Source organism: Bombus pascuorum, chromosome 3, assembly GCF_905332965.1.
Source record: "Bombus pascuorum chromosome 3, iyBomPasc1.1, whole genome shotgun sequence".
Lineage (NCBI taxonomy): Eukaryota > Metazoa > Arthropoda > Insecta > Hymenoptera > Apidae > Bombus > Bombus pascuorum.
In genome coordinates, this window is record NC_083490.1 from 1,346,277 (window position 1) to 1,368,157 (window position 21,881).

The following is a 21,881-nucleotide window of genomic DNA, read 5'->3' on the forward strand; positions in this document are numbered from 1 at the left end:
GTGATTACGAGTTTCCGCCGAGGGATGCTCGCCTTGCATCATCCATTCGTCGAATTGTCCCGAATAATTTCCATTCCAAAACGACGGTACACTCGTTCGACCGCCGTTTCGCTCGCTTCGTTTCTTCGTTTTATCGAAGCGTACGCATCTTATCGCAGAAATAACTCGATGCTTAAGCTCGTACGTCCCTTTCGGAAGGGACACGCTTCTAGCTGACGATGTAATAAAATTACAGGTCGATGCTCCGCACGGCAAACGTCGCATTTCGCGTGTTCGACGTAATGGTTTTTCGTCAGCTCGGAGATATTTCACGCCCCTGTAGCTTGATTTTCCGGCGTGGCGGATCGAAAGCAGGGTAGACGGTATCGGCAATGGATCACGGTAAGGGGCCAATATTTTCGACGTCGATTTGCAAACGGGCCGAAATTTCCGCGCGCGATTTCCTCGGCATCCCAGAGCCGCGCAATCTCTGCAGGAAGCGACGTCCCTTTGAATAAATATTATCGGCGAAGCTGGTAGTAGCGGGGTAACGACGATAAGGCGGTTAACGGAGGACATCAAAATAAAATGGTCGCTTTACGAGCCGTGTTAAATACGTTGCCACCAACTATCGACCCTTGCCACACCGACGTTTTCCCATCGTCGAATCGATCCAACCGGTTGATTCAACGTAGATTTTAGCCTAATACGATTAAATCGTCGAACGAGCCGCGATTCTTATCCTGGTTCCTAAATTTGATAAGAAAACCTTTCAGCGCTTAGATGTCAGATAATTTATTAGTCGTTTATCATCGTTTACGCTTAAAAAATGGACGTTTCCGAGAGAAAAGCTTCGACAAATTAAAAGTTTGTTAAACGCCTATGCGTAATTCAAGAATCGAGACGACTCTGGTCGTCCATTGAACACGTAGTTGTACGCGAACGATTATTTTATTTGTTAACAAATGCTAAACGATCCGTAGCGCCGAAAGGATTAAAAATATCCGATCGTCGAATCCTGAACGTTTCGTATTTCGATAATACGACGTTGCCAAAATTTTATGGCACGCCGCCACAAATGTTTGAAAAAGACGTCGGACTGGACCTTCGAAAGACTATGGGTCGATCGAAAAAGAAAGATTTGCGTAATAATCGTTGCATACCAGATGATCATCGATCGGTCGATGATTCGGTGCGACCCTGCCCGCGACGTCTTAGGTACATTTGTGTCGGCGTACCGATCGTCGCGTCGCGTTTGATCGACATTCTCCGAATTGCGACCGGGATGCCGCGAATCTCCTTAGCCTGCGCGAATCTTGCGCTCGGAATGACGCTTCTGGAGCGATTATGCGACGCCTCGGTGCTGGCGACTCGAAATTCGCTGCCCTTATCGCTCGATGCGTGTCACCGAGTATTACGGAACTCGACAGAATTTCCCATGGGATTGGGTCTGGCTGATGTAAGACGGCTGAGATTACCTTCCTCGAGAGGAGGATTAAAACATCCGTCGTGTTCAGCGTCGCTGATAGCCGGTTCACTCGCAGGGGAAGGGGTGTGTGTGTTTGTGTGGAAAAGATAAACGACGCGAGATCGTCGCGAGACACGATCGACCGAAACTAAGGAAAACTGTGAAATCGGCTAAGACCACGCGTAGTTTCATCGTCCGTGGTTCTACGTTTCGTTCGTTTCTCTTTGCAACTTTCTTAAAACGAATAAATAGTCTTGCGAAGTACGACCAGCAATCTACGGTGTTAATGGTCTTAAGCGGTTAAGATCCTCGGAACGATCTTAGGTTTAATTCAGCCACTACTCGGCAGAGAGAAATCGATTCATTGCGGTTGAAGGAAAAAGTGGATGGGTTACTCGGTCGTTTGGTGTTCCTATCCCTGATACGGTTGGATGAACGTGCACAATGGGCACAAGCGCGGAAATGAAAATGGAGTCTGTTCGATCATCGCCGGAATTCGTGAACGACACTTTCGATGAAATCGGTTGCCCCCGCTGCGAGTAAGAAGGGTGCGTCTCCCTCGACCGACGGACGGACAAGGGTTGGAGCGTTAATCGCGTATTCCATGAAAATAGTAACGCGTGGTTTCTTGCGATCGTTGGAACCGTTCCTCTTTTAACGAGAACAATCCTACAAACGAGATGTAATTCCAAGATTAAAGACCTCGATGATGGTTCGACGTGAACAAATCGGATAAGCGAGAAGTACTAATTTGAAGAAACGACCGGTTACAATTGTATGGAATGTGGAGAATAGAGCGAGCAAGAGAGAGAGAGAGAGAGAGAGAGAGAGAGAGAATGGAGGGTGTGGTGCAGTACGAGGACAAAATCGACGGTCGTTGACTTCGCTTCGAGAATCGCTAACGCACTCGACAACTTGCCGAGTCTGAGTCAAAGGTGAGTTTATACGCGGAGAAAGTTTGGAGAAGCTCGTATGACTCGCGAGTATTCTCCATTTTCGTCCGGTGAAATGCTCTCGCGGAATTTTGCAACCCTTGGTTCCGAGAAGTTTGACCGCGTCGAGCAACCGCCTTTCAGGGAGCTCCGTTGTCAGCGTATAATATATGCACTCGAATGGAACGCGCTTCTTTCACCGCATTGACAGCGGCAACCAAATTGAAAAATACGCTTTCCATCGTCGACTATTCGCCGCATATACGATACGCGAACCGAATGACACAGTTATGTGCACGAAATCCGATGCTTAACCGTGTGCGCGAATATACGGAAGTCACTTTTCAAGCTGAAGCGGGTTTTCAGGTTGTCACCCGTGTATTATCCGCCTTGTAAAAACCTGGCTTCTCGGATAATTAGTCGCGCAGGTGGCATTTAATTACTCGGCGCACGAAAGTCCTTTTCTCGTTTCCATTTACCGCTTCAGCGGCTCTTCTTCATTTAAAGGCCATCAACTGGTACGTTCATCTTGGTTTCAACAAAATTCAAAGGCGAATCGCGCAGAAATGCGAAATCTTCGAACGAACCAGCCGAATAGACTTGGAGCATGTACGTAAACTTGGCAAACAGAGGATGCTGACCTCGGTTAGGCAATTTAATAAATCGGAGATCGTTTCAGCCTCTCGACACGCGGAAGCGACTAACTTTTCCTTCTTTTCTCTACGATTGCGACTTGTTTTCCAGCATGGCGAAACAAAGGCAACGTAACCTTAAGAAGAACGAGCCTATCGATCGTCCAGCCAATCCCCGGCAAGTCGATATTTTGCATAATATTCCTGGTTACTGCTGTTTCGTTGTTCCGATAAACTTGTTGGTCGCTTGGTGAGAATGGCGTTGTTTGGCGCGTTGTGGAAGAAGTCGGCGCTGGTTCCTCGCATTCGCCGAAACGAGGATGTATTGCCGTCGCTATTGTTATCGCGGGAATCGGAAGGAGGTGAGAATCGGTAGAGGAGGAAAACGAGGGCTGGGAGGGGCGTCGGGACGCTGTCGGAGGAGGTTGTCGAGCAGCTGCAGCCGATGCCCGCCGGTCGGGGCTTGCAAATACGACGCACATGTAGCATCGGCGAATATTCGGCCGCGGCAGTTGCGCGGCGAACGTGCACGAAAGCGGTCGCGAAACGCGCTCCGTCTCGACGTTTTCGCGCGTTCTTTTTCCCCTGTCGCCCTTCCGTCTTACCGGTCGCGAAACATCGCTTCATCTACGAGTAGATTGGCGAACGGTTGAACGCAGACGCTTCGACGAAGAATCGGGAACAGCGACACGAGTAATTCTGCGAAGAAGGGCGAGGCTAAGACTAAAGGGCCGTTTAAATTTAGCGAACAAATCGGAAGGAGCCAACGAGAGGAAGTTCGACGTGGCGTTCCGCTGGAAACGCTCGGACGAGAAACATCGTCGAGTATCGAGTTTGCACTTCGTTTCGATCGATCGCGTAAAGTCGAGCGTGAATATCATTTTGATTTTCAAGTTTCGATGCGAGTTCTCGGTGGATTCGTCGAACGGTGAAGTGGAAGCGATTTTAGTTGGCGAAATAGTCGTACTTCGAGACAATGTACCGCCGAACGATCGTTCGGCTGTACAACGAATCGGAGCACGGGTAGTGGACGTTGAAAATGATCTGCGCGACGAACATTCCCGGAGGTATAAAAACGTATAAAAACGGGAGAATTAAAAAACCGCCGTGATTCGCGGTTGAATCGGGGAAGCGATTAAAAATTCTTGGAACAACGTTATCGGACACCGATAACCACGAAACCCGTGTTCCGCGAAGAAAGAAACGAAAAGTTGGAACGTGTGGAGCGCGCGTCAACGTGGCGTCGCAAGGAATCTCATCGAGAATCGGAGAACGCCTTGCGCGCGCTTGCGAGAATCTTCGACTTTCCACGACGTTGGTCACGTCCAGAGCGCGAGCCACGATATAATCGTTCGCAATCTTATCGCGGTAACTTTGCAGCGAGGAAACGCAGCTGGCCCGTTCAATTTTCTTCTATTCCGAGTTTGCGCTTCTTCTTCGGGACTATCGCGGAGACCGATACGAACGAGGGGAACGAGAGAAGAGAAGGTTGTTCGACGTGTCCCGATTGAAATTAACGTCACGTCCGCGGCTCCCCGCTTCCTTTTACGCTTTGTTCGCAACGACTCGCGTTGGCTGAGCGATTCCGCTGTTTTATACAAAATTCACTGCCCGCCCTCAGATCGTCGTCCCTTCTCGTGCAGTTCATCCTATCTACGTCCGGTCCGAGTTTCTTTCTTCCGCCTCGAGTAAAATAACTGAAATTCTTGCTCATCGACGTTTTCTCTATCCTTTCGCTCGGCTTTTTTCGACCTTCTTCCTCTCTCCGGTAATAGACTCGTCTCGGTGGTTGCCGTTTCGCGAGGATTCAGCTTCCGTTGAAAACGCAAGCATTCTACTTCCGCTGAAAACGCAAGGATATCACGGTTATCCTTGGTATTTACTTTTCAGCTGAATTTTCCTTCCTTGATTTTCTCGTCGAAATTCTCGTAGAATCAGATTATCTTCCAACTATACGAGCCTTCATAAGCTAGACTACGTTGAATCTTTTAGTATTCGTAACGCGCGAACGAAAGATAATTCGATACACAGTCGATGCATACTCGATGCTTTCGTTTGTCGCGACTGTCGAGTACATTCTGTCGCCCCTATATATTCTCTTCTAATCTCGTCGCGTCTTTCACGCTCGACCACGATCTCGATATTCCGTTTGTACGCGAAACTCGCGTTTCCCCAACTAACCAGACATGTTCACGTTCGATCGTTGCACAGAAAGTGTTCAGTTTCCGAGTTCTTATCCGCGAAAGTATCGAAACACGGTCCCGCAGTTTTCACGTTTGTGGCTTCGTCGTCCACCACCGCTAGAGTTTCCTTTTCTTTCGTCGTGGCGAGTAGCAGCTTGCAGCCAGCTTTCGTCTATTCTTGATCCGTTCGTTCGCTAAAATCTCGTCGCTACAGGGACCGATTTAATAACTTGGCGAAGCATATTCGGCGCGTTAATCCGTCGATCGAGAGTGGTTTGGTTGAACGTCGTCCGCTCAAACGGACGAGATCTCTTTTCGTTTGACAGAAAATCGAGAGACCGGACGATCGAACGTTCTCGATGTTCTTTTTTCACCGTGCGAATCCGCCGTGTCTTCCGCAGGTAAATGGAAGCAAAACAAAAGACCGAAATGGAATACGGTGTGTTTCTCTTTCGGTCGAAATACAGCGAGTTTGGTGGGACGTGCGCGACGAGATACCGGGAACATTCTGCCACGTAACGGCGTGCTTCCTTCGTCTATCCTGACAAGCGCGTTTCGACTCTGTAAAGTCGCTCGATCCTGTTGCGCGGAATCGCGCTTTGATTCCCCATGATACGTTCTTTCGTAGCGAAGCTACTCGCAAGAGCCGAGGGAACGCAACAAAGTTACCAAAGCCTGTCTCTGAAGTCTGGCAAGTCCCCGTGATAACGAACTACCTTTCCAGTTGCCTACGACTCATCGACTCGCGGCAATGTCTTTATCGTCTATTGTCTCTCGGATGTTTCGAGCTCGCGCGAAATTACGAGCAACCGGGTAAAGTAGAGGCGTCGCGTTCCGAGAATCGACTTTTCTCTCGCTTCCTCGACGTTCCGACGCGTGCAACGAAAATTGGCGAATCACGGAAGTCTCGAAGAACGTCGAGATACCATGGAATTCGCTAGGAACGCGCCAAACTCTCCAGCTTCGCACGTGGCGTCGACAGCGTACGGATGTCGACGAGCCTGCAGCCATTTATCCTTCGCATCCACCGGTAATTCGACGACAGTCCGACCTCGCAATTCGAATACCAAACGCCGCTATCGCGATTCATATCGTAATCGAGGAAACGAATTGGTCGGACGAAAAGCGCGCGGCGTGTTTCCGCCAAACAAGAAAAATAAAAGGCTGGTTCGTTTATCGTTAACTTCTCATTAGTTGCTTTCGCGCGTATTTACATTTTTCCTTGAAACGAATTTTCTCTTTCACGTACTTTTTCCCGTTTAACGATTATCGCCGTGTATAACGTTCGATCTGTCTGTAAATTCAACGGATTAAACCGTCAATGGTTACAGCTTCTCCGTAATTGCTCATAATCGTGGGAAATTTATGGTCGCGTATAGATACGCGGACACCAATTACAGGGGCAAACGGCGTCGCTCGGATCGTAGCCGTTGTATTCGCGCAACATCTAGTTCGCTCGTAAACGTCTAGAAATTCGCATGGCTGCGCGAAATCGCCGACTACGCCAGCGATTTTCGACCGTGAAACACGACTCGCGAGTGTCTTGGCGAGCTGGAAGGGTTCGCTCGATGCGACTTGACGGATAATTTGTTGGTTTTGAAACGGTTTGCCGGTCTCCGTGGTATCGTATTCGCGAAATTCGTAGGAAACTCTGCGAGTTCCATGGGGTGACGTTGCCTCCGTTTAATTCTCGCACGGAACGCGACGTTGTCCGATAAAACGTAGCTTCTTCGTGGAATTATTCCTGTCGATGGTTATTAACGTAAATAGTTTTCGACGAGTTTGCCGAACAAATTTGAACAACGCGGCGATAAGGTATTTTCAAAGACTCGATTACTTTATTTAAAAGCAGAGACGAGAGTAAGTTTTTGCGAGCGGAGAGAAAATCGCGATAAATTGGCAAAGTTTGGAATTCACGGAAGCAACTCCACCCCCTCCCTAATTACTGGAATTTACCCAATAGTACCACAAACGGTCTTCAGTTTCTTAGGCACGTTGTTTCGTGGATAAAAAGTTATAGGAAAACGGCTGTTCGATGGATCTCGAGGCAAGAAGCGGCTACGGAGAGAGACAACTTGCCCTTAAACTCTATCGAAAAAGGGCGTATCTGGCGCTGTTCGACGTTGCAAAGTTCCGTAAGAAGATAACGACGGAACCGAGTCAAAGATGGATCGAATCGATCGATCACGAAATCGCGGCGATCGGAGTACTCTAGTGGAATGTCGGATGGCTCAGCGACGCGCACCACCACTACACGTGGCCTACTCGAAGAAGCATGTGCAGAACCAGTATGCAGCGAGTTTGGCGAATATCAACCGGCACGGCGCAGTGGCAGCAGCGGCAGCGGCCGTATGCGCGTTCTCCGCTTCCTCCTGCCGTGGGTTAATCGGGCTTGCGGCGTCGTCGCCGCTGCTTCCAGCGCTGCTGCCGCCGTGTCTCACCACGGACACTGCTGCGGATGAACGTTCGCCGTCGTGCGTCTGCGTGGTTCGCCTGCTGCTCGCCACGAGATCGGGAACGCGATTTTAAAAGACGGTGCACGGTGAACGCGGCGAGTTCCGTCAGTCGGTTCCTCGACCATCTACCACGAGGACTACTGTTTGCTTCGGTGGTTGCGGTGGTTGGATCGCGCGACTCGAGCTTCGAGAACGGTGACGCGGTATCGTCGGTTCGAGTCATCCTAGATGAATTATCTATCGGAAGGAAGAAGAGGACCAACGTAGCAGCATCGAGCAGATGAGTATCCCCTTGACGAGACGAGGGAGAATCTCACGATCCACGTTTGTCTGCATGATAGCAAATCGGGCCAAGCGTTTGTAAAGAGGACGTAAGGGGTGAGCGGTCAGACCGTATCAGAATTTGGGCATAGAACGGAACTGAAGCCGCCGTAATCGCGCTGATTAGATCGACGAACAGAGACATCGATAAGTGAAGGGATTATCGGAAGAGAAGCAGGAAACAGACGAGAGAGAAAAACCGGCCGTAGCACACAGCTGTTTAGCACGAAGCCGAGAATCTCCGACCGTCTTTAGAGCGTACAATCCTCTGTAACAAAGAGCGCACTATACTCGCTTTGCGTCGCCTTTTCACGTTTTCGTCTTTTCCCAGCGAAGACGCATCGATCAAGGCTCGTAAAAGCGGACGACTTTTGGCACGAAAGCCCTTCGATGCAGCTTTTTTCATTTCGCTCGCACCTTTCGTCTCTCTCTCTCTCTCTCTCTTTTTATTTTCTTTCTTTCCGTTACACGCGGTCACGCGCCTCGTCCTGCATCGCGATTGCATCAACCACTTGCCTCCTTGCTACTCTGCCGGCTTTTTCGCGCGATACTCTCTTCCTCGTTCGTTTCTTCTACCTCGCCTTCGCCAAAACAATTTGATCGTTTTTTTTTATCCTTTGTATTTTCATTCTTCGCTGTTTCATCTTCCTTTCGGGAATTGCCCGTTCTTTCCTCGTCCAAGAAGAAAAGAAGGTCCATTGGAATCGCGGTCACGACGAAATAGCAGCTTTCTCGCGTTTCGCTCCACCTACGATCGAGTTGTCCGGCTTTTCATCGCGCCGAGACCAACGAAAAGGAGAACGAAATTCGCTCTCTGTCGCGGAACACAGGCGACGCGTCATTCTCCTTTTTCGTTCGCGCAGGATGCATCGTTTCTGTTCCGGACGTCGCTACATCGCGATGCCTACGAGACCACGACCAAAGGTAATCCTATTTTCGCTTCTCTATCGATTTGTCAACGCGTGTGCTACTCTATCGGGGAACAAAGTCCGCGTCGAGAGGAACGTAACGAGACGACAACGAGTTTCTCGCGGTCAACGTGTTTCACCTCTTTCGAATCCTTTATCCGCGCGCGTTTGACGAGCCCGTTAGGCAGGCTAATTGCGAAATCCTGTACGAGAGGACCAACGTTTCCGCGCTCCGCCTCCAGCCTCGCGTTTTACATCTACCGCCGCCGCAGCTCTAACCATCATCGATCTTCCTGACCTTTCCCGCGCTATCCTCTCTGACATCGTCCTTGAAAAAAACTCTGCGAGCGAAAGTATTTTGCGAGCTTCCGTTGCCGCTACAGGTTCTTGGATTCGTGGAAATGCCCAAATAACAGTTTCGAACGCGGATTAGCGTCGGATTCTCGGAGCTTTTACCTCGTCCGCTATAGTCTTTCACGCCCTGTCGACTTTCGCTTAATTTCATCGAGCGTATTAATTTCGGACTTTGCCTCTCGGTGCAAAGGACGTTGCGAACTAGAGTCTTTGTCGTTAATAAGTTGTGTGACGCGAGGCAACCACGCGAGAGTTACAAAGTCGAGGAAAAGACCCGTCCGAACGAGCATAGTTCCGTTAGGGCCACCGACTCGCGATGTTTACCGTCTCGTCGCTTTACAAGACCGACGATTTTCAAACGCACGATTTCTCTTCTCCGCAGAGTCTACGCTCTCGAATCTCCCTCTTCGTTCGAGAGTTCCCTTCTCGTAAATTATTCGCGAAGCTCGGAAAATCTCGGGGTTTTTCCTCTTACCAAAAATTCGCTCTCAGAGATGAGAAAGGAGACGCGCGTTTTCTCCGAGAATCGTGGCTCGTAACGATCGAAGAAAGACGGCGTATTTGCGTTTCGTAGGATGGGCGAAAGACGCGCGATTAACGAGGAAAACCGACAGTCTGATGGAATTAGAGGCACTAAGCCAAAGTGGCAGATGGCGGGGACTTAACCCGAGAATCCTCGAATGGGCGATGATGAGAACGGGCTGTCAAAGAGGAAAAGAAAGTGGAATAAGCAAAGCAAATATTTTCCGGTGGTGCTTTAAGAGCGGCTAGAAAGGAGAAAAAGTGGTTGTGTACCGCCTTCAGTCGCCGTAAGGTAGAAAAGAACCCTTCGACTGTACATCATCCGCAACGAACCCGACGAGCGATTTTAACTTACATCCGTTTTTTCTTCGAACCTAGCTTTTACACGCTTTACGATATCGCGATCATCCGTAAATTTTCCGCTCCGCCAGATGTTGCGTGGCAATTCTCCTCCAATTGTTCGACGATCTGTGATTCGTTTTAATAGAATGCAGCTCCCAATCGTTATTCGTTCGCCGCTATATACATCAAGGGCCGTTAATTTAATGGGAACTGGAAATCGATGAAAATTCGGCGAGCCAGATTTTCTCGTACACGCGCCGATGATCGAACGTTATATCGATTCCGTGCGTTCGCAGACGCGGGAGGTAATTGATAGATCGTGCTCGAAATACTTGTACCGGCAGTGGAGGAGTCATCGCGAGAGGTGTATCGGGAACTTGGGATTAATCGTCGAGGTCGTTTCGTTGTACGCGATGGCCGCGTCGGAACAAAAAATCTGATCGACGAGCAAAATGGAATTTCGCAAATTTCATCTCTCTTCCGTGGAACATAAAACTAATTTCGTCGTTATTACGCTGGCCGTTCGGCGGCAATCGTCGTCGATAATGAAATTATAATTAATACGACCGACCAGAGGGAATAATTGCGAAATTTTCCTGCCAATGATTGATACTTTTATACTAGGGGGATCCGGAAACGGGAGGATCGCTCGGTACAGCCGCGTGTTCGTTTCCATTCCTGCGGCAATTACGGTAAAAATATCTTTGTCGTTGCCTGTGTTCGGCCATGCGACGAATACCTTTGCTAATCCATAACAATATCGTTCGCGTTGCGCGCCATTTAATTCGGCAAATTGATTCGCCAACTTGTCCTCGTTCGTCTCTAAAACGTACAGTCTACAGGAACGTGCAGCTCTTCGTTCGAAAAATTACAGATACTACGTCGTGTATCGAGATATACGGACATTTCCGTTCTTACGTTTACGATAATTAGGCATTCACGTCTGCGAAGTAATTTATTCGTAGTCGTGAGTGATTGGCGATGAACGAGTTTCATAGACAACGTGGGTGAGAATCGGCCGACGTCGTGGATCGGCTACACGGGACGAGCAACTTTTCGCACAGTTCCGATAAACGTTTCCTCCGGTGTCGTGATTCGATGCCGCGGTGGAATGCTATTAGATCTCGATCGAAAATCCAAACGACGCTCACGCGACACCGAGCAATCGTTATCGCGTCGAGAATGAAAATCGGTCGTTGTAGGCAAAGCAGCTTACGAAAAGCTGCCTGTGGGAAAATTCCGCGACAACGTTGGAAATGAACGTTACCTTTTTAACTAGCCGTTTCTCGTTCGCGTTAACGACAGCCATGCTACCTTTAACACGAATGTATCGTTCAATGTGAAAGAGGAATCTCGATATTCGGCAAACACGTTCGCCTCGTATTATCCCGTCGTAGTTGCCGGATGGCCGAGCAGTCGAGTAAACGCGCGAAGAAGAGAAGAGCGAAACGGTCATCTTGTACACTTGTGGCGACGTTCTATTATCGCGTGGCCCGGAGCCAACGCTTTGAAAATAAAGAAAAGGAACGAGAATAGATGACAGCTTGTCGATCGGATTGCAGAATCGGATGGCGAATGATCGAAGATGGTCGTCCGATGGAGGAAAAACGAGGTCATTCGGAGCGAGAAATGGACAGGTTCGATGGGAGGAAATGTTTGTTTCCGAGTAGAGCTTCGATGACCTCTGCAATTAGGATAAACACGATCTCGGAAAAGGCCACGTACTCGACTTTTTACGAGCATTCGTAAGAGCAGCGTACGACGAGACGAGCGTTTCCGGCACGAGGTGGAAATTATGCAAAATTGGCGAGGGATGCGGCCACCTCGATGTAATTCGCTGGACGATGAACGGCGAGTGTTGGTACGGGTCGCGTAGCAGCGTGGCCGTCGCGATCGGTAATACCGTTTGGAAATTACCGGTTGTAAAAAAACACATTCGAGAATGACCTCTTCTCTCGCATAACGCCGTGGCATTCTCGGAACCCGAATGCTTCGACGTTTATCAGGCTAATCAATATTTCGGTTACGTCTGTTGCTGCAATTTTTGCGAACCAGCCAACTTTTAATCTTGCGGTGCGGCAACGGCCTCGAGTGCCGTCCGGTTACATCCCCGTTCGAATCACCGATTCGTCGAGGTAGTTAAAAGTTATGGTTTGCGCCTGGTTGTAGAACCAAATCTCCGGTTTGGCCTCGATCGAGCCAGCTGCGATGTCGGCGAAACGTTTCATCCAAGTGTTACCCGTACGCAATCTGTTCCATGGCTTATATGCGAACGATCGATCCATCTTATTCTCCGTGTAACGTGCGTCCATATCCCAAATTACTTTTCCAATTAAATCGTCAGAAACTCGTAGTCGGGTCGACTCGTAGTTTAAAATGCCGTAGTTCGATACCAGATGAGATGTCCTCCGCGATTTTTGAAATCCTACGATCCGCTCGAAACGTCCTCCGCGAGCCGCAGCGCGCGACCCGGCATTACTTTTTAATCGTTCGTATCGCGACGAGTTAAAAAGTGTCGTGCGAATGATAAATAAGGTCGTTAGAACGCCACGGCGCCACGAGGACGCGTAGTCGCTCGTTTCGAGGAAAAATTATGCAAAGGCTGAAGGTGCAGCAGCTACTTATTTTCGCGGCACGCTGCTGCGTGCTCGGTTTCCTGGCTCGTTCTCGTCGCCGTCGATTAATTTTAATCGCGCGATAAGCTCGATCGAGATCGTTCGCGATGTCCCGAGACGATCGTAAATCGCGAGGATCGTCGATCAAACTGCGTTCGTAAACTTTCTACGTTCGCTCGCGCGATGTTCTTTGACCCACGTGCAATTCCACTCGAAAGCACATCTCTCGTTGGCAACGTTATCGTCGATTAGTATCGCGTACGTTTAATTCTACGTATGGCGTTTGGTGCGCAGATGGAAGTCGAAAGTTCAAAGACCTCGAAGAAACTCTAGGAGATGGTTTCCACCATTTGGTTCGTTTATGTCCGAGCTGCTTCGCAAAACGTACGTATTACTTTTAATAGAGACGGTACCTGTGTATTAGCCGTGTAACGCAGGTCGTGACGGTTGAACAACCTCTATGATGTAATTTATTGGAGCGGCGAGTGATTATTTTCAGGCTATGCAGAGGCGATCGTTCGGCCCCCAGAGAAATTGCATTTCCTATGCCGTTCTTTATCCTTCGGACAGAGCCGACAACCGTGTATATTATAATTTTTGACTGACTAGGGCGAAATATAATTTCCGCCCGTCGTTGCTCCCGCCCCTGAATCTATAAGAGCTCCTGATTCATCGACAGCGGAAGCGCCGTCATTCAAAAAGCTTTTATCCCTAGCCTCTTTTACCTTCTTCTACCTATCCTGCTTTTCCGTCCTTACTTTTCAACGTTTCGCATCCACTGCCGCTTGTTTTTAACGTATATTAGCTTCTTGCAACGAGGTTTCGCGAAACTAATTTACGACTTTTCCGGATACGTTGCGATCGGTTATTCCGCTCGTACCGATTACCGAAGCAGATAATCCGATTGCATTGAATTTTACGGCTCGAATTAAAACATCTGCTACTTTAACCAGATCCAGGTCGTAGATCTATCGAACGAAACAGTTTCAGACACGTAGACAAACGCCCGATCCTCGTAGCCACCGCCTGTCATTTTGATATATTTTCCCTTGACCACGGTTCACCGTCGACCACGTTATCGATCGATGTCCAACGATGAGTCGCGTCTGCCCACGAACCGTTTTATCTCGGTGAAATCGAAGATCGTGTATCGGGTGCACGGTTAGTAGTCTTTTGTCGGTCTTTCTTCTAACTCGCCTAAACGCCTCGATCGATCCACACTCCGGTTACCTTTGAAAAGCCCACGGGCAAGCGGCATCCTTTCCGACTGAAACATTTTTGCGATCGTTTCGAGAGGTAGGTGTACGAGCCGTCAAAGAGGCTTCGCTTGAAACAACGTTAAAACTTTGTCCAGTTCGTTAACAGCGTGCTTAACAATGGAGTCCTTTGAAACGCCTGGCCCTTTCGAGTACACGAAAGAACCGAGTAAAAGCGAGAAATAGACGAAAGAAAAAAAGGGAACGTAAGTGGAAGGAAAGGTGGAAGAAAGAGAAAGACAGAGTGGCGATACGACGCCGGTCGTTACGGTTATCGAGATCGCAGCTGAAAACGGCTGGTGGTGCGCGTAGATTCACCGGACTTGCATTTCACACCACCTGGCTACAATTCACGACGAAAGACGAGTGGATTCGTCGGTCTCCCTAGATCGCGATAGTCGATTTCGCAGGTGCGTGCAAGTCGAACGAACGGGAGGGTTCTTCGTTCGACGAAGCGTACGCCAACCCTCTCCACGGCCGAAACAGAAACGCGAGAACCGAGCCCTCTGTTCGCATTGTCAGCGATAATTGAGACCGATTTGCAGAAGTCGTAAATGAAGGCCTGCAGGGCTCGTAAACCGACGGGGAAGGGAAATTCGTGCGATACATGCGACTATATAATACGTACCAGGGGATAGTTTCGCCGGAAGTTGCAGCGAACGGACATGTGGCAAGCTGAGAAACGGTTTTGTTTGTCTCGTTGCCACGATCGTTCGTGGTTAATGGAAAACCGTGTCCAACCAGCTGCGTTACTCGTGCGCTTGCGGGCGAGAAAAAATTGCGCTATTAGCAAAACGCGGGCATACGACCTCGCGAGTTGCTGCAACATTCTGTCGATGAAGCGTAAATGTTGAAATACAACGATATAGCACTTATAGGCATAAACACCCTCACACAGAAACCCACACAGGACACTTACACGGGTCATACTCATTATCGTATAGAGAGTGAGGTTTAAAATATTTAAGGATCATGGGTCACTGCCTGCGTCTAGTCTGAGTAACTGGCCAACAATCGACAGTCTCCATACGTTGTTAATTATATCACTCGCTTATATACGTTTGGTTCTGTAGTTCTGTTTAATAAATATAACCGAATATTGTTTTAACGTAAACATCGTGTCTTCCACAGATTATTAATCTTAAGTTCAAGATTAAATTCTAACAGTAAACCCTGTGTGGTCTTAAATAAATTAGCTATCAACGACGCGTTAACGATGGATGAGAGTTGTATCGAGATCTCGCACTCTACCAAACTTTTTTTTTTTTTAGTTTATTTTGGTTTTTTTACAATTTGTCCTGAAGGACACTTAGTAAAGCGTTATATCTCATTGGTAAAAAAAAAAAAAAAAAATAAAAATAAATATAGCATGTGGCTACCCCCAGTGGGGTGTCATCTTCGTGTTTGCTCTACCAAACTATACGCGTCTTGCAAATTCTACGGATTTGTTTGTGGCTGCACAAATACGTTAATTACCTCTTAGGCACTCGCGTCAGCCAACAGACTGTATTTACATGACTGTTATTTACAATTACGTCGCTCGCCGATCGTGCAACGTCTCTCGTTCGAGGAGCTCGAAGGCACCTAGGAAATGAAATATTCGTAAGCGATCTTTCGCTAGGGAATATTTGTAACGCGCGTAACGAATCGACCGGCAAGAAACAACTGAGAATTAATCGATATCAACGTTATGAATATTCAACGGTCGAACAAAGTACAAACGACGGGGGGTTGTTCGGTAAATAAGTAAAGCGCTTAACGGAGCGGAGAGTGGCACGAGTCGGTGCGTTTTTCTTGGTTCGCGACGCCAGGTTGTGTCGTGCGAAATACAGTGGCAAGTAAGCAAGTACGTGGACGGACAAAGCCGAAGGGATCGATCGTCGCCAACGGAAAGAAGGAAACATCAACCATGACGGGTGACTCGGTCGGTGACTCATGCATAATTTATTTCAACTTAATTAACGAATGGTCGGGTCTCGCGTGTAGGAGAAGCAACATTTTTCATAAATACGTCGCGGCTGTGTTATGCAAATGATACCTAAAATTGTAAATGAAACGTTACTCTGTTATCCCGGTTGCTGGATTTCGTGCGGTCCGTGTATCGATTATGCTCGCTGCTCGAAATCGTTGCATACTTTTACGAGTACAAATCTCGAATACGAATAGCCGAATAAACCGTAGAGCGCGGCTCGAGCCTTGCGCGAACGCAGTTCCCCGTGTAATATTTGGTACGTTTCATTTGAATTTACGCCAGAGATATTATGTTGGATTTTTCGCCCTCGCAACAGTGAATTTCACGCGCTCCAATCGCATCGCGTGGAATTTCCAACGGCGCGCCAAAAAAATCACGAATATTCCGCCGCTCATATAGAATAGAATTCCGTAATTCGTTTTCCGTGTTTCGAGGAGGCGGTACTCGATGCGATTAAAAACTGTTGAGAATTTCGCATCTTAATAGCCGAGATAACACTATATGGACGCTAAATTTACACTCGCAATCTAAATTAGAATAGTTGTATATTTATTTGATAAACGATCCCAAAGATACTCATCGATACGCAATTGCACGCGTCTCGGCACTTTCTTCCATACCCGACTGTTAACCGACTGTTAACCGACTGTTAACCGACTGAACAGTTTACGTTCGTTTGTTCTCCAGACGCCGCGCACACACGTGCTTCTATACACTGATATTCACCTAGCACATAAAATTATACGTATGTCGATAAAAACTATAGATGCGTCGCGACCTCGGACAAACAACGAATTGCTTTTATTGGATAAAATACGAGCAGAGTTATTAACTTGTCGGAAAATTCGAGAGCTCCGTTGCGAGATAATAAACGGAAACAAAGTTTGCACCGGTAAGCGAAATTTTATCAACGGAGTCGTTCGAATCGCATCTTTCGAAACCTGGTATAAATTCTTACGGTCGTAAATCCGCGTGCCCGTATCTTTCGCAAGCCGCTTGCTTTTTAAATTTTCCAATTTAAAACTTTAAACGTCCCAGTTTCTTCGACGAAGAATTAATTATTCCCGAGGCAAAAAGATTCCGCGTAAATCGCGAGAGTGAAAACGTATTAAGGAGAGTGGAAGGAAGTCGTTCGGCGATTTTAAAGCGAGCGTAATGTGTGCGAATTTACGAGACGATTTACGGATACGCGATAAAACTACGGAACGAACGTCGCAGCTTGTCGGTGGTCGCGAGAGCCACGGAAGTTTCGCAGATGCTCTCTCGAATTTTTTCTGATATTCAATGCGTTCGGTGTGCTGTGCGATCGCGGTGAGTCCTTGCGGTTCTTATTAAATTTCACTGCGAGCTGCATGACCGAACGGAACTCACGGGACGAGCGGATAAAAACGAGTCTCGTCGGTCGATCGATTCGCCGTCGAACGATAGGACAGCATCGTTCTAGTTTATTCGAATCGAGACTAGGTTTTCAAAGGACTCTGCTGGCTCCACGCTCGAGAAATCCTCGTTTCCACGTAGATCGGCTAATCCCGATCGAATCGAGGAACACACTCTGCGTGGTCGCTTAAATATTTACCTCGTATCGATTCGCAGTTTCGACGACACCGTACACTTTCCGACGATCTTCCTCGACCGTCTACGAGATCCATTACCGACCTGATAAATAGGAGATCCGAAAGACGGTTCCCTAACCGTGCATTTCCGCGTTTCCTTCCTCGATCGATCACGCGACGAGTAGACGTTCGCGTCGCTTCCAACGATCCACGTTTTACCATTCATCGACGTTCCAGCTCGCTATCCAGATAGAGTTAACGATAAGCGTGCGAGATCGAGACGCGAGCGATCGTGCGAACAGAACAGGAAATAAAAAGGATCTTTCGATTTGTGATTTCAGTTTCGACGAGACGTCGATGGACAGCTGTCCGTTGGCAGCGATCGCCGAGGCAAGGGCAGGCGATTTGTCCAAGGATGGCAACGAGATGGAAGTGACATCGCTGGAAGAGGCAAAATCGGTAATAGCTGCGCTTCGAGCGAGGCAAAGAGCACAGGCGCATCAAATGCTCGCCTGGCGAAGGACCCTGAAATTGCAGGTAAAAACGAAGCTAAGGGGGAAGGGAGAGGAGAAAATACATTGTGTGTGCTTCTACCTCGGAACCTTGTCCGTGCTCGTTGATCAAAGCTATTATCCGGTAAAACTTTGAAGAGGAATCCGAGCCCGCTTCCGGGACAGGCCAGACGTTTCGTGACGTTCGACTATTTCCCTTCGGACCTTGCGTGATCACGGACAATCTACGTGTTCGTGGCGGTGCATTCGCGAAAAAAAAATCCTCCCTCGAAATTCAGCAGAGATCTGCGCGGCAAATGATCGACAGCGATCTCTCCAACCCCAGGAAGCACGGATTACGTACGGCATGGCAAAAGTCTTGGTCTTGGCGCGAGCGATAGAAACCGCAGGAAAAAAGAAGTAGGAAACGCGAAAGGATTTTCGTAGAGGTATCTTGCAAATGCTAGAACGAGGCATCGATTAATCTCCTCTTTGCATACGAAGAATCCGCTAAACAAGCTAACTCTGCTAATTTCCGACACGATCGTTGTACGTCTATCAAAAGAAAGCCGCGGCGGAAGTTACTTCTCGACTTTCGCGATTCCTTCTTATCGTTGAACCTCTCGCAAATTATCGAGAATTTTGGGAATGAGATCAAACTGGATATAGATCTATCTGAATAGGCGATCTACCTGCAGAGTTTCTCTCAAACGGTTCTTTCTCGAGTAACGCTGCGCAGAAAACCTTAGTTTATCATTCGCGCGGCATTATCTCTTCTCGTCTGTCACTTTCATCCATTATCGCTTTTATCATCTCGACAATTTCTTCGAGTTCGGCTAATTCGATCATCGATCACTTTCCTGCCTCTAATGCGATCGGATTAATTAGAGATACGCTCGTCGTTGGACCGATCGCATCTCCTGGTCGCTTTAAAACTCTGTTCCCACGTCGGACGCGTGGCTGCACACACGACGGGGAATAAGAAATTGTCGCAAGAATTAATCTTAATGTAGCGAGATCGATCAAACTCCATTCGGTCGAAATCAACGGGCGAAACCGAATTAAAACGAAGACGAAAGGGAGAGACACGCCGCTGGCGAATACAAACAACCGGTGCGTTAACGAGCGAACGTTCGTTTCCGCCGACTAATTCATCGACCGCCACACGACCTCCCTCTATGCGAAAACAAAAAGACAGAAATTAATCAGATCGACGCTCGTAGATGCGAGTTAAAGCGACCAACGCGAGTAGAATAATCTCGTGGAAAGTCTCGAGGAAAACGGTCGATGGCGATCTCCTCGAACTGCGGCGTTACAACGGCGCTTAGTCGAGAGAAAGATTGTTAAATGTTTGCGACCATGTCGGAAAGACGCTTAGGACAGGTGGAGTACGTGTATAGTAAATTGCTACTGTCACTCGTCCTCTTCCGGCTGCCAAGACGTCGCTGCTTCGATATTAATGCGACGCGAGAACTCTAGCCCTCGTTGCAGAAACTGACCCGTTCCTTGTCTCGTTCCCTTAAATTCTGAATGTTGCGTGGCGCCAACAATCCTCTATCGACGTTGGTTTTTGGAGTTCCTTGGAAATACATGCATTCATGTATATATATATATATATATACGAAAGGGAAAAAGCTACAAAGAAGAATTTCTTTAGGCGAGTCGCGCAAAAGCTGTCAACCTCATAAATTGAAAATTGGGGAAAATCCCAGGAATTTACGATTATTTGTACCGTCTTGTTGCGACATATGCGTATTTCTGGCAGTAAATCGTCTGTTTTTTACATAGTCGTGTGTCGCTGTTAATCGTATCGGTGTCTTGGAAACGGAACCGTTGAATTTATAAAAGTTCGATCGATTTTACATTTAAAAAGCTCGGTCGTTTTTGTCGCGTCGTAGCCATCTTCGTGCGGTTATTTAAATTTATGCGAGGACGTTAGTCCACGTCGAAGGAAACTCGTGAAATGCGAGCGGTCGTTCGATCGCGGGCTTTTCGCGGCGTCGATAATTCGTAAAGAAACGGACAGCGAGCACGCGACCGTCACGTGCGCGAGATACGACGTCGTAACAAACGGTGGAAGAAGCGTTTAATTACGACATAATGATCCGTTATTAGGCGCAACGACGTTTTCGCGTGCGACACACGTGACCACGTCACGGCACCGAGGAAACATTTCGTTCGGCTTTGCACGCCGCACAGTGTTCCTGCATAGCGTTATTTCGCCTATCGCCGGTTTTCACGCCGCTTTTAGTTTTACCCTTCGCGTCCCTTCACGCTCCCGTAAATTTCTCAATCGTCGTCCCACGGTCCGTCTCTCCGCACGTGTGTCGAACTCTATGCGCGCGAGGAGAAACGGGGAAAACGGCAGAGATTGGTTCGCTGGTCGCGCTTTGTTTCTCGTAAGTTGCGGTCAAGTTAAATACCTAGGACTCTACTTAGACACGCACTTTACATGGAAGCAACGTACTAAATCGATTAGAGACAAAACACGGATAACAGGAAGACGGATGTACTGGCTAACTAGTCGAGACTCTAAACTCGGCATGAAAAATAGACTAAAAATTTACAAAACGATGATAAAACCAATTTGGACGTACGGAGTAGCACTATAGGGGACGGCAGAAACGAGCCACGTAAATAAACTAGTGTCTACGATCGAAGGTACTCGGAACAATAGCCAACGCTCCATGGTACGTCAGAAACGAGGATATACAAAGACTTAAAGATACCAACGATCAAAGAAGAAATCGGCTGGTACGCAGAAAAATACAGAGAAAGAACGGCAACACATCCAAACCATCTGGTTCCTGAGGCGAGCAAAACTCTCATAAAAGAAGACTAAAGAGAAAACCCCGCTGACCTCGTTAAAGAAATAAAATAGACAAACTCGAAGATGATATCCCGCTGGGGGTAGCCATCCACGTGTCATTTGGCAATAAAGCTAGAAAAATTTGCCGAATGTCCAGCTGGACGTATTGTAAAGTACAAATTAAATAATAAAAATAAAAAGTTGGAGAGATTATCGCGCGCGTCATATCGTAAAGAAAACGAGAAACCCCGTTGGGAGCCCGTTGTCCGATCGAAGCTGAAAGGACAATTTCGCGTTCCTTTTTCAACGAACGCGAGAAGCGCATCGAGAGACTCGTAACTCGGTGACGCGCGACTTCGAAGAACGCGCGATACTTGTCGCGTGGGCCATTCCATGGGACTCTACAATTTACGCGAAACAATGCCGGGAGTAACGGACTCGTCCTGTTTTCGTGGAAAAGAAAGGACGAGAAAGGTGGTCGGGTGTATGGTCCGTGCAAAGCACCGGACGCGTTTCGCGTTTCAGGAGCTTCGCGAAGAACAGGTTTGCCGAATCGTGCCGTAAATTTAAGCCGACGCGACAGAAAAATTCTCGAGGACTCTGCGTTTCAAACGTTTCGCGTTACGTACTTTTACTTCTCCTATTTTCTACGTGGACCTGTCGCGCGCCGAGATCGCTTCAGCGAAGAATTCCGCCGCGAGTTTAATAGTCGGACACTGTCGTGGCGGCTACGAACTTTGATCGAACGAAGACAGAGAACGGCGAAGACAGCGAGGACGATCGACGATCCAAAGACAGTTTGCGAGGTCGAAAATGAGGTTCCCGGCGCGGTGACAGCGTCGGACCTCGCTCGAGTTACTTGAAAATTGACAGCGGCGCTGGACGTTTATAATTCAAGACGGTTGTCGGACGACGTCGTGACATCGGCAAAGTGTAAAAGTTGGCGCTCGAGCGAACAGCAAACTTTGCAGGAAAATTTGTTCCCTAAAGTACCTCGTACACCGCGATGAAAAATGAGATGTAACGAAGAGGTTGCTATAATAGACGAAGATCGTTACGTACGAAGAAGAAGAAGAAGAAGATAGGGA

The 21,881-nt window shown here is 48.1% G+C and overlaps 1 protein-coding gene across 5 annotated transcripts in view; it reads left to right on the forward strand.

The window, feature by feature from the left end:
• LOC132905258 (uncharacterized) overlaps nucleotides 1–21,881 on the forward strand; it is an 82,548-nt gene that overhangs the window by 56,088 nt on the left and 4,579 nt on the right. For 3 of the 5 annotated variants that reach the window (XM_060956401.1, XM_060956400.1, XM_060956402.1), the window contains exon 2: nucleotides 17,835–18,030. In XM_060956401.1, the coding sequence (XP_060812384.1) occupies nucleotides 17,835–18,030 (196 nt within the window). Of the gene's footprint in view, nucleotides 1–8,458; nucleotides 8,896–13,058; nucleotides 13,097–17,834; nucleotides 18,031–21,881 lie in introns of those variants that run through there. The other 2 variants (XM_060956405.1, XM_060956404.1) reach the window with 2 other exon arrangements.